The sequence below is a fragment of the Homarus americanus genome, unplaced genomic scaffold (assembly GCF_018991925.1).
Source record: "Homarus americanus isolate GMGI-L3 unplaced genomic scaffold, GMGI_Hamer_2.0 scaffold40248, whole genome shotgun sequence".
Lineage (NCBI taxonomy): Eukaryota > Metazoa > Arthropoda > Malacostraca > Decapoda > Nephropidae > Homarus > Homarus americanus.
In genome coordinates, this window is record NW_024712526.1 from 1,506,431 (window position 1) to 1,524,578 (window position 18,148).

The 18,148-nt window shown below is 36.9% G+C and overlaps 1 protein-coding gene across 2 annotated transcripts in view; it reads right to left on the minus strand.

Annotated features, from left to right (window-relative positions):
* Window positions 1-18,148, minus strand: part of LOC121860728 (39S ribosomal protein L17, mitochondrial-like) — a 22,434-nt gene continuing 4,286 nt past the window's right edge. For both annotated transcript variants that reach the window (XM_042358065.1, XM_042358058.1), the window contains exons 3-5: window positions 16,834-16,935; window positions 15,653-15,762; window positions 1-1,273 (exon numbers count right to left, since the gene is read on the minus strand). In XM_042358065.1, coding sequence (XP_042213999.1) covers window positions 1,171-1,273; window positions 15,653-15,762; window positions 16,834-16,935 — 315 coding nt within the window. In that variant the 3' untranslated portion in view covers window positions 1-1,170. The remainder of the gene's footprint in view (window positions 1,274-15,652; window positions 15,763-16,833; window positions 16,936-18,148) is intronic.

Here is an 18,148-nt window from a genome sequence, read left to right on the forward strand (position 1 = left end):
TTCAAAGAGCAATGTTTAATAACATACAGGTTTCATTCGAAGCCTTTACAGTATTTACAGTTTAGATACAGGGTTAAGAGACTAACACCCAGTTTTAATCATCATCTTCCGTTGACGGGTTCGTCATGTAGACAACCAGTTTTAAATGTGAAGGACCCCGCCCTGCAGCACACATCGAAGGGGGCACGGAAAAATGAACTAATAGTATTGGAATTTCAAGATGTGGCTAGTAGCTAATCTTTGTTACCCTCTTTGTAATTGTTTTGTTTTATTGAATATTTATAGGAAATATGATTAATGAACAAAGAAAAAACAATGCTAATTTAATAAACCAGTTTTTTACATTAATATTTTTACGGCCAATATCATGAAATTTTCAAGAGACTATCTTTTGTTTTGCAAATACAAGCTCGTTCAGCTGCTGGAGTCATCTCATCTTACAAGCACTGATACTAATCAGAGCACTTAAGACAATTTATTCAATATTTTTGCAGTTTTGTGAGTTTTCATCTGGAAAATATAAATGAGCAATTTTCCGGGCTAGCAATCTTAAAATGGATAGAATCAAATTTCACTGGTAGGACATCATCACTAAACTTTGAGACATATATTAATAGTAAGCACATTTAAGGTAAATACAACTTCTTAACAGTTTTGTAAGTGAGTTTTCATCTGGACAATATAACCTTTTTTCCTCGTAATGATAATAAAATCTCCTATATTGATAACTGTCCATATGCAGTTTTGATATTGGCACCAGCATTTATAAACAAATGCCCTTCGGCATACCAACCACACAAGTAAAATGACCCATAAAGCTAGGATTCCATTCATTTGCATTTTCAATTGCTACAGAGTGATTGGTATGTACTGAAAATGCATTACGCTATGAATGTGCCAATAAACAACGTGTACATTTCAATGTGATCCATTTTTGGCACTAATGTGTGAATGGAATCCTAGCTTAAAGCATCAACGAAAAAGGACAGGCTTACCAACCCTACTTTTGATCCACGGAAGGGAAGAGCTTCGAACAATTATAACTACTGCTTGAAGGAATGACTCCTACCTGCAAGTTCTTCGCCAAAGAGGGAAGGAGGATGATTAAAACTCCGGGCATAAATGCTTAAAATTATTTAACATAAATTAGTTCAATTCTGTTCATCATTTTCAGGCATACATTTTTTTAATTATTCTCTGTTGTTCTTCAAGGAGAATGTTGTGTACCCAATTTCGAGTTGACTTCTTCTTTTCAAGTGGAGGAAATGGGTTATTTAGAAATATAAGTGCTATTTATACTTAGTGAATTACAAATATCCAACCTTTTAGTTCTAGCATTTTAAATTATTTGTCAAACATATTACTGTATAGAACTTAGCAACTAAACAATATGAACAAGTCACAGTGATTCACTTTTATAGTACACAGAAGTTGCGGATCAAGATGTTATACAGTACTGTACAGTAATACCCCGATTTACGCGGTCAATTGAACCCGCGGAGTACCGCATAAAATGAGAAACGCGTAAATGGAATAACAGAACATATGGGATTAATTGAAATAGAGACTGGGCAGACTCCCAAACTACACTTTTTCCGACACAATACCTATGTTGTAGTAAAAATAACATCTTAATTTTATGATGGTACCACACAATTAATATTTAAGAGAAATATCAATAATATTAGGTATTTTAACACTTATGTCAGTAGAAAAGATGGCTGGGCACACGGGGATGGGAGTTGGTTCCGAGGCAGAGGGGCAGATTATTGGCCCTCACCTGTATCACTTATCAATTGTATCACTATCACCACAGAGGCTTCAAGGCCTCTTTGTCAAACCCTCAAAGTCCATATCCTCAGTATCACTGACTTGGGCCGCTGTGGCGGGTGAAGAACTCAATGTTTTTGATGACTGGGCGACCTTGTACGAACCCTGCACGCCGCTTCCTTAATATGAGTAGATGCACCGCGTAAATTGGGCATTCGGTTCTGACGGGGTACCACGTAAATGTGGAAACATGGCGAGAACCGCGTAAACCGGGGTATTACTGTATAGTATTTCTTCAAGCTTTGATATTTTTTTAAAGTTCTTTATAGGCATTAATCCCTTCACTACTTTAGCACCAAAATGCTTAAACAACATTGTGCTGATGTATCTATAACAATTAGTTCTTATACAGGTGTAATCTCAATAGTAATCCAGAACACTGTACTTAGAACCTAGTCAAGGCTGATTACTAAATTTGCCAAATTTTATGAGTACAGGGTACTTACTGTACGCTCTCATAATAACAGATTTTCAACTTCCATTATATATTTTTCCTAAAATATGATATACTCATCAACAAATGCAATGGTGAGGAAATATAGGGGGTCCCCAAGTTATGAACATCCATACTTGTGAATGTAATGCCATAACTGTATAGTATTCATAATAAAAATCCTCACCCTCCTCTAGTACCTAAGCTGTCCACCAGTCCTTCTACAATCATCCATTCCTATGAGCAAGCCATCTTCAGGGGACAAGGTAATTAAATAATGATAATTATTTATCTTATTTGTTATTTATGGGTTATAATGGTTACGATTTTACAGGTAGGAATGTGTTCGCTTCATATTTTATTGTAAAATTAACATGGTTCTCAGTTACAAATACAGTCCAAAAATGTAACCCGTTTGTAAATAAGGGACCCGCTGAATGAGAAACTACGGAGTACAAATTTGGTTTTAATGAAGGCAAGATTTGCAACATCAGACTAAAAAGGCTGTACACAGCCATCCCACATTTAAGGCTGCCACTTCACCAAGAAATGAAGGTTGCTCAGAAGGTTTGGATAGCAAGCATAAAACAACATACAGCTGTACTGAGTGGTCTAATGATTCTGGTTGAGGTAATGGAAATTCAAGCTTGGTTGCTCTAGAGATAACAAACCAGCTAGTGACAGCGAACCAAGGCTGTCTTCACGGCTTCATATAACATGTCAAGCTACACTGAGTGACTCTCACTGGGGAGGCTGAATCAGTTGACACAGTTGTGACAGAAAATGTGAAGGGAGAATTGACAAAATGATAGAAGAGGAAGCAAGAAACCCATAAATTTTTTGGGGGTTTATTCAGGTGTCCAGGAAACACTAAGTCATCTTTGTTTTATTTACATGAGTGTGCTAAAAAAACCTTTGTTTTGTTTTTGAAGGTGTGCTAATGTATGCAAACTTAAGGCATCAGGAACCAAGTCAATTGCAAAACTTAGAATATTTTTCTATAGAAGATATGCTTTTTTACTTCATGAAAGGTCCCAAAACTGCAAAGAACTATATTTCATAATAATATTTTTACAGTTTATTCCATGCTGAACATATGCACGTCCAAGCAATACGATGCAATTTTCCATTATTTACATCCAGGACAGATTTTGTTTCATCCATGGCAAAAATTTTAAAATTTATATATTTTATTAACTTTTCATGAAGTGAGAACACCTTTTATCTTCTGTAAAAATTTCCTTAAGTTTCTAGTTTACCTGCACAACCATCAACCAGTATTACTGCCCAATGTGTGGGACACTGGGACAGTCAGAGGCAGCTTGGCTGTGATATATTGCAGTATTGTTTAGTTTTTTCGTTCAATTTTCTTTTCTTTTTTGTAGAGTTCTCTTTATTTTCTGATGGTGTAATAGAATGTTGAGCATTTCTGGCTTGTGGTGGAGTAAATGAACCTTTCTTGCATTGCTTAGTGAATTTTGGGGGCCTCTGGTCTTTGTATTAAATTACACGCATCTTTATATAGTAAAAGTAAAAAAATGCGGATGCCAGAAATCTAGACCACCCGAGAATCCGGACTTTCTAAAACTAAATTTTTTATTTTTTTTTTAGCTGGCTTTTGTGTGTACGTGTGCATGCATGAGCGCCACAGCTGCACAGCGACAACAAGCAACACGCGGTCGCCACTTTAAAACGGCAATCAAACTGTGATAACGTATGTAATTTTGAGTCCTACTTTTTCCATTTACAGAGCCCATAATAATGGCTCCTAAAGTAGATAAACTTGCTAGTGAAGAGAAAGAAGAACACGTTGAAATTGAGTGACAAATTTTTAAATAATTAAAATAGAACGTGGTGTGAGCAATACTGTTCTAATGGAAACATACAACATTGGAAAGTCTACAATTTATGATATAAAAAAGGCAAAGAATAAATTCTAGAATTCACAGCTTGTTCTTTAAAACTGCTCATTTTGATAAATGAAGCATGCTATATTTGCTAATGAATAAACTATCAAAATATGTCTGTTCATCTCTTCTTTATTCCTCCTTAAATTTGAATTTTAAAAGTATTGCCTGAGAACTGAAAATCCGAAAATCCGGACCGACCCAATCCCCAAGCAGTCCGGATTTTTGGACTTCTACTGTACAGTACAGTATTGTGAATTTTTTACTTTGTGAATATTCTCGGTCCCTATCTCATTAAGTAGCCAGATACTGTACCCTACTATTGTATATGACTGCTCTATGTTACTACAAACAAATAGTAAATATAATGTTGATTGCCAAAATATACTGTACAGTCACGCGCCGGTTAACGTCCGACCAACAACGTCCGATCGATATACGCCCGTGCCCCAAAAAAAGAAAGTGATGCCTGCTGACCACTACTCCACGCCTGACGGAGACATCATGATCCTCCCCATACTGGTCAGATATTATGTGTTAGCGAATATGCTCTCATTTCTAGGCTTTTTAAGCATTTGCCTCCAGGTGTAATGTTAACCTACATCTATTGAGGCTAAAACTTATCTTCACCTAAATTGACAATAACACATTTGCTGTAATCAGACATATCTAGTTGCTCAACACTGTAAACCCCAGTTGCAATTGGGGTTGTAATTTCAAATTGCGGCATTACTAAAAATAGTAAAGTTTCTGGTGCACCTAAGATTAAGAGAGAAAACGAAAGGACCCAGGGCGCCCTGGATGTGGAGAGAAAACGGACTGTATGATGGGGGACCAAATAAAAAAAAGTATAGCTACATGTTTTGTGGACTACAGTATTAAGCGCACTTTTCATCATTTTGTAATAAACCTAGCTATGCCTACATGTGTAAGCTTATTATGATATTACCATAACATTATATATATATTTAGTGGTCTAAAATGGCTCTCCAAAATGGGAAACTTAGTTGGTCTTTGGGTAAATGAACCACCAGAATAAATCCCATAGGTTCTTGGTATCATATCGGGCGGGTCCCAATTAGCGCGATAACTAAGGGGATGACTGTACTTTGTACTGAATATACTTGGTAGGACACTGGCCAGCGTTTCTGTGTTATGGTACAGGGGTACCAAGTGACAGCACTAGATCCCGCTTCCTCTATCAAAGAATAAACAATTAAAATTTAAAATTCGAAAAACCATTCAAATAAATTACTATCTTACAAGAATCCTCTCCAATGTAAGTTATATTCACCCAGGTCGCTTTGGGAAAATTATAAGCGCTTTTAGTCACTCTTAAGTAATGATAATAAACACGCAGGGCAGGCCTTCAGCCAACTGTAAAATCTTTTATCTCAAATAAATAAACAAACAAAACACCAGAGATTCTCAAGTCACCTCACCTCCCGCCCTCCCCCCTCTTCCCAAACACCCTCCTGGCTACCTCCTCCTTGTGTTCCCAGACAAAGATTGGTGATTTTATATTATTTATAAATATCTGCACTAAAGTTAGGATATTATATTCTGTACGTTGAAATCAAGCAGTAAGACAGAGATTAATTTGGAAATTATAAGCGCTGCCTTAGATATAAAAATGTAGTACATTAGTGTACAATACTGAAGTGTATTTATAAAAAGTTTTTCAACTATATTTTTGGGTGGATTTAGCAATTTCTTCATTTATTTTCACCCATTTACATGCAATATTCATACTAAAGAAAACGTAAAACAAATTAGAAGTATTAAAGCTGGAGTGCACATGTACTAATTTGATTATTTAGTACTTAAATTTGTTATGTCTAGTGCGCACTACAAATGATGTTTACATTCAAATAAATCAGTATTCATAAGAACTCAGCCATAAAGCAGACTATATTTTCCTAGGCTCATATCACTGGTACTAAAATGAGAGAAGCTTAGTAGGACTGTTAAATAAATACACAGAGATCTCAGCTCCAAACTTATCACCCAAACCCCCACCCTCCCACTCAACCTCGCTGGGTGGCGAGCCAGGGGTCCCCCTCCCCCAGCCAGGCTTTTGTGGCTTACAGTTTTTATCTTTATATACATCTTTTAGATCAAAGTTAGAGATTATACTTGCATTGCTGGAATCCTTGCAAGAAAGCCAATAATTTGAATATAAACGTCATATATTTGCTCAAGAGATAAAAATTTTTGTACATTAGGTGTACACAGTACTGTAGTACATTTTATAAAAAAGTTTTTCAACTGTATTTTGGGTAGATTTATAGATTTCTTTCATTTATTTTCACTAATTCTGCACACACCATACTAAAAGAAACGTAATAGAAATAATGACCTGTGCAAAGTTGGAGTACATGTACGAATTCTGATTACGGTACTAAAATTGTTTTGTCTAGTGCAAATTATAGTATTATGTTTATATTCAAATTAACTTAAGAATATTACAAGAATCCCAGCTATGCTAATTACATTCACCCAGGTCATTTCACTGGCTTTTATAAGAGAGAAGCTTAGTCACCCAAGAACTGATAAATATACACGTTAGACCTGGGCCTGTGCTAACTGTCAAACGTAATTACCTCCTCCCCCACTCCCTCCTCTCTCTCCCCATCTGCTGGAGTTGTGGAATCCTTGTAAAACAGTGAATAATTTTAATATAAATGCTGTATTTTGCACAAGAGATAATAATTAATCACCTGTATCACATTACAGTACAGTGGTCCTCGTTAACGAGGCCGCCTGGTTAACGAAATTTCTGTTAACGAGCCCGTAACGAAATTTTGTTAATGAGCCGGTTAACGTGAAATTGTTAACGAGCCAATTAACGAAATTTCGGTTAACGAGCTCCTGGTAACGAGCTGCCTCCCATAAGATTCTTAAATTCGGTTAACGAACAAAAATTAGGTTAATGAATTTCTTACGAGCCGAATTTCACATGTCATTGCACTGGCCGTCAACCAGCTGTAGTATTAGTCCGCCAATACATAAATCGGCTCTAGGGCTTAAATTCATTATTTTAGTATATATCAATAGTCATTTAACAATTATTGAACATAATTGAAGGTAAAGTGACTAGTTTAATGCACGGCATCCAGCCTCTTAACGCAGCAAACAAGTGTTAGTATCTCTCTGTTTTCACTGAGGTAACATCTTGCTTGAGACTCTTCAACTAAACGCTTTTTCTGTGTTTCCGCCAAATTATTATCAGAAATATATTTTATATATTGACAATATATAATGCAGTGCAGTGTTGATTTAAAGAAAATAATCTTGAAAACACCAAGAGAACTAAAATTTTATGGTGAATAGTAGCCAGTGACTTCTTCCACCCCAATGCCTTCCCTTCTTCCTTCTCCTCCACCCCATTCTAATTCCATCATCATCATCATCATCCAGGAGCCTTCTACACACCTCAAAGTAAGTGAACTTTTCTACCATTTTTTATGAATTTAGGCAATTTTCGGTGAGCTGGAACCAATTACCCAAAAACCCATTGAAATAATGGTTTCGGTTAACGAATTTTTCAGTTAACGAAAACCTGCTGGAACGGATTGTGCTCGTTAACCGAGGGACCACTGTACAATGTTACGGTACTTTTAATTTACAAGTACAAGTATTCATTTTTAAAAATACAGAAGACACCAAACAAATACCAGTACGGATATTCGCGTGACTCTCCCGCCAAAAACGACCATACAGCTGGTACTCTCTCCCTCAGCCCTACCAAAAATAGCCCAATGACATCTTTCTTGTTTATTCTCTTCCAATTTCTCACTTTAACTGGTATTTTTTACTTCATATTGCCTACATCAGGTAAACTACAGTAATTGAGGTTAGACACTGTTATAAATTTGATTACTGGATTGCAGGTGCTGTTAGAACCACCTGACCTACCAACAGCGCAAAGTCAGACACAGCAATTTTTTTTTTTACATTTTGGTGTCTCCATTTGTTAATTTTTTTTCTGTGGGTTTGCACAATAGTAAACTGTTTTACCTACAGTATTGTAAAATGATTTGCTAAAAGAAAATACTCGCATCTAAAAAATTTTAAACGGAAAATCTTGAAACTGGCAACTGTGCTGAAGACAATGACAAGGAAAATTATTTTGATGGATTTTCATGAAAATATTCAGAAATATGGTATCGAGTATTTATTCAAGTGAATTAGGAGAATATTATTGTAATACAACAGTTTTTAACTGAAAACCATTCAGCGATCACGGCAAAATCTTTCAACGAAAGAAAGCGAAAGTCATGACTTTATCCCACTTTCCACTGTAATACGACGCTATTTCAGCAAAAATATTACATTTCCATATTTATTTCTGAGAATATATTCATTCAGTCACAGTTAAGGTAAAATATACTTGTGATGTAATATTTTAATGAAAATACCGGTATTTAGAAATATGTATCGTAGTTTTTTGTTTTAAATTTAATTAACAAAGATTGATGTTTCAAATGTAATGAAAAAAATTTATGTATCTATAAATAAACTAAAAAATGAATACTTCGTTTCATAGTCCTGTGCTACCATACCATGGATTGGCTACTTTGGCTTGCTATGATGACTCAAGAGATCTCCCTGGCAACTGTACCTACACTCACAGCTGGTGGTGCTTCGTTTCATTGTTTACTGGTAGTTACTGGTAAACATTTTCAACCTAACGAAACTATTACCCGTTTAGAGGTCGACCCCAATTTTTGCCAAAAAATTTGGTCTTAGCTCGAACTACACACAGGTATATACGGTAAATAAGGACATGGGGGCCAGGGTGTTTTAGGGGCAGCAAAAAATCTGGCGGATTTTTAGCATTCTCGGTATCTCTGTTACCTAACCCCGCGTTTGTTAGGGCCGACTGTATATCTTGCGCTTGTGAGACCTCACTTCGATTACGCAGTTCAATTCTGGTCACATTATTACAGAATGGACATAGAATCCTTGGAAAGAATTCAGAGGAGAATGACAAGACTAATCCCAGGCATTAGGAACCTTGAGTACAGAGAGAGGTTAAAGCATCTTAATGTGCACTCCCTCAAGAAACGTAGAGGGAGGTATTCAAACTATCCAACTAGGAGCGAACTCGTAACAATGGTTTATATTCGACAAATTTAGATTTAGGTGCGAAATAGGTAAATACTGGTTTGGAAATAGAGTAGTGGATGAGTGGAACAAGTTACCAAATATCATCATTAACTCGAATACGCTGGATAGCTTCAAACATAGGTTGGATGGATATATGAGCCATAGGGATTGGGTGTAAATTGGACTGCCAAGTATGGGCCAATAGGCCCGCTGCAGTTTCCTCCATTCTTATGTTCTTAATTAGAAGTCGAAGGCGAATTTATTATTCTTTGCCCCCTGGTTGAAATGGGGTTAGAAATACACCATATAAGGAGATCTGGTAAATTTTTAGTCAGGCACCGGTCTTTCTCTCGCTGTTTTTAATATGTATTTCATAATGTTTGGACAATTCTAAGACATTTTTCTCCTATTACATTTCCACCGGAAATTAAGGATAATCGAGATATTAATTTGGTAAATTTGCAAAAGCCCACCCAACTCTGTTATAAAGTCAAAAATATATTTTCTAGTGTATTTGTGTGTGTTTAGACCGATTATGACCTTCAATTCCGTTGGAAATTGGCCATTTTATATATATATTTTTTTAGTGGGACTTTTCGAAAAAAAAAAATAATGGCTAAGACAATACAAAATCCACAAAACACTAGAAAAAAATAAACCAAACCAAACTTAACCTAACTGACTCTCACCATATGATGGAATCACTTAATTCTTACCTTATTGGCCTCTCTTGTTCGTCTTTGGGATAAGGGACGCGTTACCACAATGCCACATGTTGGTCTTGGCGATACAGTGACCACTGGTTTGAGCGCCTCGGTTAACGAAATTTCGGTTAACGAGCTGCCTCCCATAAGATTCTTAAATTCGGTTAACGAACAAAAATTAGGTTAATGAATTTCTTACGAGCCGACCTCAACATGTTTTCGCTTGCACTGGCCGGTCAACCAGCTGTAGTATTAGTCCGCCAATACATAAATCGGCTCTAGGGCTTAAATTCCTTACTATTTTAGTATATATCAAGTTAGTCATTTTAACAATTATTGAACATAATTGAAGGTAAAGTGACTAGTTTAATGCACGGCATCCAGCCTCTTAACGCAGCAAACAAGTGTTAGTCTCTCTCTGTTTTCACTGGAGGTAACATCTTGCTTGAGACTCTCTTCAACTAAACGCTTTTTTTCTGTGTTTCCAAGCAAATTATTGGTCATTTTGAAATATATTTTACATATTGACAATATATAATGCAGTGCAGTGTTGATTTAAAGAAAATAATCTTGAATTACACCAAGAGAGCTAAAATTTTACGGGTGAAATGGCCATGGGGTGACTTCTCCTCCACCCCAATGCCTTCTCTTCTTCCTTCTCCTCCACCCCATTCTAAATCCCATCATCATCATCATCATCATCCAGGAGCCTTCTACATACACACCTCAAAGTAAGTGAACTTTTCTACCATTTTTGTTGAATTTAGGAAATTTTCGGTGAGCTGGAACCAATTACCCAAAAACCCATTGAAACAATGGTTTCGGTTAACGAACTTTTCGGTTAACGAACGACCTTCTGGAACGGATTGAGTTCGTTAACCGAGGGGTCACTGTAGTGATTTAAGAGTAAAAGTGTATATGTACGTATATAGTATTCCACATACACATAAGTATAAATAAAAAGTTTATGTGATGATCGGACAACGTCCATTTCGGTTAACGCTACGTTTCCAAGAACGTATCTAGGACGTTAACCGGCGCATGACTGTATTTATAAACATTAAGAACATTCAACTGTTTGTATTTACAGTATGCTTAAAAGGTTTGCACAAATTTTAAACCAAACTAGACACCAATAGGTACTGTAGGTACCTGTTTTGGCAGTTCATATGAATGGCAACATTTTCCAACTCTTCTGAGTCCACTTTTCACTGCAATAATTGCACAGACTGAACTTGTATTCAACTGATTTCTGAGCTTTGATTTAACAATATTTAGCTGGCTAAATAGTCTCTCGACTTCAGCATTAGAGTGCGGGAGGGAGAGTACACTGATAGTTAATTCACAGAGGTCACGAAAAGATTTACTCCTGTAGCATCCTGGAAATCTTCTACCTCAATCCAAAATTTTACTGTTGACGTGGTCTTGTGCCATTTAACAAATGTTAAGTTGCGCCACTGATTGTCAATTTGTTCTGGATGGTACCCAAAAAAGTTCAGCTATCTCGACTATTGGTTCCTTCACAACTCTGACATACCACAACTGAAAACAGAGACATTTTCCTCAAGATTTTGAAGTTATCAGGAGGTCTGTTTTTTAACTAATTGCAGAGACTGGTAACACAAGATATGCAGCATTGGTAAAGATCACACTCTGCTTTTTCTGATAGCTTTGAGTTGGTGCAAGTCTTTTCAAATTCGTATCCTAGATATGCCCTGGGGTCAATGTGAGAGATAATTTCAGGGGTTAAAGGATCTACTCTTGCCATAGGAATACGTAATCACTCTCTTACTTGATGCAAGGATGAGAATTGTGAGGTCAGACAGAAGTTTAGTGGGATCAGTGTTTTCACCCTGAAACACATTCACAGTTCGCTGAACATCTTCCAGGACTGGACGCAATAGGGTATGCATAATTTGTTAATGGGGTCACTGTACATATTGAATAACACTTTAGCACTTAAACACTTCTCTGATGACCTCGCACTATCAAAGTGCATTCTAAGTTCCTCCCACTGGGCTAGGATGCGGATCACTGCAGGTTCCAAGGAAATCCACCTCATGTCGCAGACTCTAGGAATCTGAAGTTGTTGTTTCCTATCATTCAGTGTTTCAAACAGTCTTGTACAATAACTGTCTTTTAAATGAGTGGCCAAACCAGTTGTAAGTTTCTCGCACCATGAAATCAGTATTTCTTGGTAGTGTTTCCCACACCGAATGCGACACAGCCAACTGAATCAAATGACACACACACACACCGGACCATTATCAAATGTGGGAGCTCAAGTTTGAAAATGTAATGGACAGCAGAGGGACGAGGTTGGGTTGTTCATTACTCTGTATTCTATTTACTTTAAATAAATTTTTTTTCTTCAAATTTCCGAGGGAACAAAGAATAGGTTTTAATTACTAATAATTATCATGTATACAAAATCTGCCAGAACTTCCGCCAAATCCAGTGAAAATGCACCAGAAAATCCACTATCCGCAAAAGGTCTAAGCCAGGGGTGTCAAACTTGCGGCCCGACACACTCTTGCATGCGGCCCAAAAGCCCATTTGCTGCTCCAGCCTCACCTTGAGGAGCTAAAACTAAATAGTGAGTGCATCCCTCAACTGAATAAAATAGTCAGCTGTTTCCTAGAACAAAATACACAATCAACATCACCAATGAAAGAACAATAAGACTAGAGATGGTTTTAACGGCTAATTGTGGTTGTGCCACTGTACGAGTCGTGAGACGGCCGACTGACTACTGTTCATGTATACACTCCGTACAGTACAGGTATTACACATGAAAACTCTGACGTGGCAGGCTCTCGCTTGGCCAGTCATTCAAGTACTAAGTCCTGCATAGTCGCTCGAGGCAGTTGGAACGTTGCAAATATCCAAAGCAGTAGTGATCATTGTTTTTACTTTTGAGCCCATAATTTTGTTTTCAAAGAAAAGAACAGTTAATGAAGAGCGTCGGGTGGTACAGGATAAGCGGAAAATCTTATACTTTTTTTGTTGAAATGAATGGAAAACCAACATATTTGATTTGTAATCAACAAGTTGCTGTGGCCAAAGAATACAACGTTCAAAGGCATTATGAAACTAACCATGCTATGAAGTACAATAAATATAGTGGAAAGTTACCTGAAGACAAAGTTAAGGAGTTGAGGCAGTCATCGAAAAAGCAGCCGTCAGTATTTTAGAGTGTTCATCAAGTCAGTGATGCTGCAGTTAAGGCAAGTTACAGGATTGCCCATGAAATAGCTGTGTCATCAAAGCCGTTTTCTGAGGGGAACTTTATAAAGAAATGTATGTTGATGGCTTCAGAAGATATATGCCCAGAAAAATGTCAAGCATTTGCAAACATAAGCCTCTCAAGAAATACAGTTGCAGAAAGAATTGGTGAATTATCAGAGAATATTAACAATCAACTCAAAGACAAAGTTAAGTCCTTTACTGCATTTTCAGTTGCAATTGATGAAAGTACCGATGTTGGTGACGTAGTACAACTTGCAGTTTTTATACGTGGTGTGGATGAAAATAAGCAGGTAACAGAAGAATTTGTGAAACTGGTACCAGTGAAAAGAACAACAACAGGTGATGACATCTTTGTGGGTTTGGTGGGGGCACTGGATAAATTAGGTGTTGACAGGGCACAAACTGTGAGTCTGGCTACAGATGGAGCACCGCAAATGGTGGGTAGAAAAGCTGGCGTGGCAACAAAATTAAAGGAAAAACTTATAGCTGTGAACCTGAACCATCAAATATATAATGTGCATTGTATTATACATAAAGAAGTAATGTGTAGTAAGGCATTAAAGATGGATAATGTCATGGATGTTGTTATAAAGACAGTGAACTTCATACATGCGCGAGGTCTGAACCACAGATAGTTCAACTGTTTATTGGAGGAAAATGAGAACACACACGGACTGCCATATCACACTGATGTTCGCTGTTAAGTCGGGGAGTCGTACTGAAGCGATTATATGAATTGCGCAGTGAAATACAGATGTTTATGGAACAGAAAGGAAGGGATTTGCATGAACTGAAAGATAATGAATGGGTTCAAGATCTAACTTTCATGGTGGATATTACAGAACACTTAAATTACTTGAATACAAAGATGCAAGGACGCAATAAATTGGTGACAGAGTTTTATGACTGCATTCGTGCCTTTGAGATGAAACTTCAGCTTTTTGAACGGCAACTATCGGAGAGTGATCTTTCTCACTTTCCGACCTTGAAGTCCCTGTAAGGCACACCTGAGTTTCAGGCGGATATCAGCACAAAAAAGTACTGCATCAAGATTTCCAAATTAATGAATGAGTTCCAAGAAAGATTTGCTGACTTTACAAGACTTGAGAAGGATTTTTTTAATTTTTCGGGACCTATTCTCTGTTGGTGTTAATGAGGTACCAGAACATCTTCAGTTAGAATTAATTGAGCTCCAGTGTGATTCTGTGTTGAGGAACAAGTTTTCGAGTGTTGATGTTGGCACATTTTATCAATATTTTGGACCAAATTTTCCCAGGATTAAATGTTTTGCCTCAAAGATTATGTCAATGTTCGGAAGTACATATGTCTGTGAACAACTCTTTTCTGTGATGAACTTGAACAAGTTTCGGCTTCGGTCTTAACTTACTGATGTGCATCTTAATTCAATACTGAAGGTTGCTGCAGCTCAGTCGTTAGTGCCAAACTTTGATGCATACCAAGAGGTGTCAATTATCAGGAAGCAGCAGTAGCAAACAATAAGATTGATCAAGGTAGTAAACACTTGATTTGTTTGTTTTTAAGGGTTTCGCACGAGGGCAGACTAAATCCACCTTTCTTATTTTGTCGTACTACTCACCTAAGAGGTGATGGCGAAGTGCTCATAATTATGTTACTTGGCCCGCATACTGTGTACTCATATTAAATCTGGCCCGCATTGGCAAATGAGTTTGACACCCCTGGTCTAAGCCATTCGTGTTTTGAAAGGACAATCCGCAAGATTTAGCGGTTTTTCCGCCAAGTTGGCAACACTGCTTCCAGCCTCCACTTGTGAAACTGAGCAGTCATTTGGCATGCTAAGATGTGTCAAGAAATGGCTTTGATCAACAATGTCAACTGAATGCTTGTCTGGAGTGTGCATGCTCAGCATGCATTGCCAGAAGGTGATAGATAGAAAGAAAGCCTTCACTGAAGACGTGATTGATCATTTTGGAGCTGATAAGCACTGCCTGCAGTATTTATTTAACCACTGAAATTACATTGCTAATGTTCTAAGTAAGTCACCATCATTAGTGATTAATAATTTGGTGATAACAGTGATAAGTGATATTGCTGATCATACAGTACAGTACTTGAAAGTAACTCAATTTTACATTATCATACTTTTATATGGATGTACTGTATACCTGTTTTAAATAAACTGATATGTCAGGTTTTGTCTTGCTTTCTTGCCCCGGAAAAAATAATGCATACACCCATGAACGAGCATATATAGATCCATCATATAACGGTCATTGCCTGTTAGTGTCTAATTATTGAAAGACTGTTTAAGCAAAATGGTGTATATTTGAGATACCCATGCCTATTACCTTCTAACTACTGGAGTGACTTAACCAAGATAAATCATAAAATTAAACATATTATTCACAAATTGTCCACAAAAAATAGCAGATTACAAACCTCTTAGTTCTAGAACAGACCGCTCATAGAAGTAGCCAGGGTATATGTTTGGTGCTTTGTGCACCCGGGTGTAGGAATCCTTTGTATCCTTGTAGCGTGGAACTAGAACCTATGAAACAATTAAAACAATTATTGGAAAGCATTTAGTACAGTCTTATGCCTCTGTATTAAACTTTGAAATTCTAAATAAAATCCTAATAAAATTACAATGTTAAAAAAAGTGTTTGATCAAGAGAACCCATTATATAACGGCCATTCAGGAACAGTTTGTTTACTGTTTTAAATTAACTGATCCTGAAATCCAATTTTTTTTTAACCAAGAATGGATCTAGTTACTCATGTACAGTCAACATGTCTGACAATCCAAGGTTCCCAAGATCCATGATAATGGTCTAGAGCTAAACATTAGAATCCAGAAGACTGTATCTCTGATGAAATTAATATACAGTAGCCCCTAAAAAGGAGGAATAGTGTTAAAATCCCTTCTTCTAGTTATACCTGTAGCCATGCAGCTCTCATAGTACAGCGCTGAGAGACACTTTATGGGGCCTTTGAGCTCTTTGACTGGATGTCCGGACCCCAAGTGTCTACCAGAGTTGATTGTTTAATAAATATTTAACTGATACCCTTCCAACTCCTGAACGACCAGCTTTCACTGAGGAGCATGTACAGTGCAGTAATGTAGTCAAGACTACTAACTCCAAAACTGTGACCAGGGAAAATGGTCTCCAAAACATACACCACTGGTGCAGTGCTTGCCCTTCCTCCCTAAGCGAATCCACATCTGCATACTGGATTACCAGGAAAAAGATATCAGTTTCATTTGTCAAGACAACCCCAAGGGAGGTAAGAAGGTTTCCAAGCTGTCTGGCTATGATATCCACTAAAAGAGGGTTTTCTGGGTCATTGGTCTACTTCTGGTTTACATTACACATTTTAGTAAAACATTTAATCCCATTCCTGGAGCAAAACCCATTAACAAAATTAGCTTTTTGATAGGATTAGGCTTAATACATAAGCTGGAGTAGGATTCCAGCTCTTACATAGGAAAAGTAAGGACAGAAAATTAAATTCCTTGTCCTGCTTCATCATTCTGATACACACAGTATTAGAATACTTTTAAGGAAAAAAATATATATTAAATTCCTTTGTACTGCACTTAAATCTGGCTGTTACTTACCTTAAATAATTTATGTACCAGCTGCTTTTCTGTCAACCAGTAGTCAGCTGTCTCCATTGTGGGTCTGTAACAGTCTCCGTACTTAATGGCATCGGCAATAAGCTGTAAAATCGTAAATGTGACAGTCTCAGTACTTAATGGTATTGGCAATAAGCTGCAAAATAGTAAATACATAGTACAGGACGATAATTTTAAAACAGTACTGTACACTGATATATTTACATCCAAATCTTCTGTAAGGATGAATCTTTTTACATAGCTAAGTGATGAAGGCTGGGCTGTTACTTGAATACTTATACAGTACTGTACAGTACTAGAGCAAGTCACCCAAACACAGTACTGTACATGTATAAAGTTCAGAGTATGGCTATAGTAAGGTATTTCTGGTAAATACATTATTAAATGAAATTAAGCTAACATGAAGAGGAAATTTCTTTTTCTTTAATACAAACTAACTAGTCAGGCAATAAAACACTTAAGAAAGCTTGTAACTATTACTGTAGCTACTAATACTCTTACAGCAGGAATTTTGTAGCAAAAAAGAAAAAAAATAGCAGTGTCACACAATAAATGGTACTGTAATTAAACACCGTGCATTACAACTTGATGTACACAATAATGAAACAGACTTCACAAAGCCATTAAACCTAATACAGTACTGTACCACTTTAATCCAACTTAACTGAACTCACTCTAGGTTTGTTAAGTTTGTTTGCATCATGTTTTTAGAAATTGTTCAGTGCCATGAAGTAATACCAAATTTCAATAAAAATGAAATAGTAGTTGTATCATTTTTATTACTATCATCCAAACAGCGCCTTAGGAAACTATGAAGGTAGTGGTGGAGGAGACGGTTAGCACCAGAAGGAGTTGTTCGATTTCATTAATTTTCTTCCACAGATGTACTTTGGATGGTAGTAAGCAATAAAAATGATATGACAATGCGCAAAACTTAATAGAACCTGGCCTAACCAACCAAACCAAAGAAACGTACTTAATGCTAACTAACTTCCTAGCCGGGAGGTTAAACAGAATGAATTTACTGTACATGTACTTTGATATCTGGAACCAATGAAAGCAACTTTCTTGAAGCAGCATGGTGTAATTTTATGGGTTTTTTTTTTTTTATGAACATAAGAGTACGCTCAGACCAAGTGGCTCGGTTGTTGCACCGATAGCAGATTTTTCGACAGAATGTTTATGGTAAATACAGTATAGTCTGCATTTACGCGGTCAATTGAACCCGTGGAGGTTCGCGTAAAACGAGAAACGCGTAAACGAAATAACAGAACATATGGGATTAATTGAAATAGAG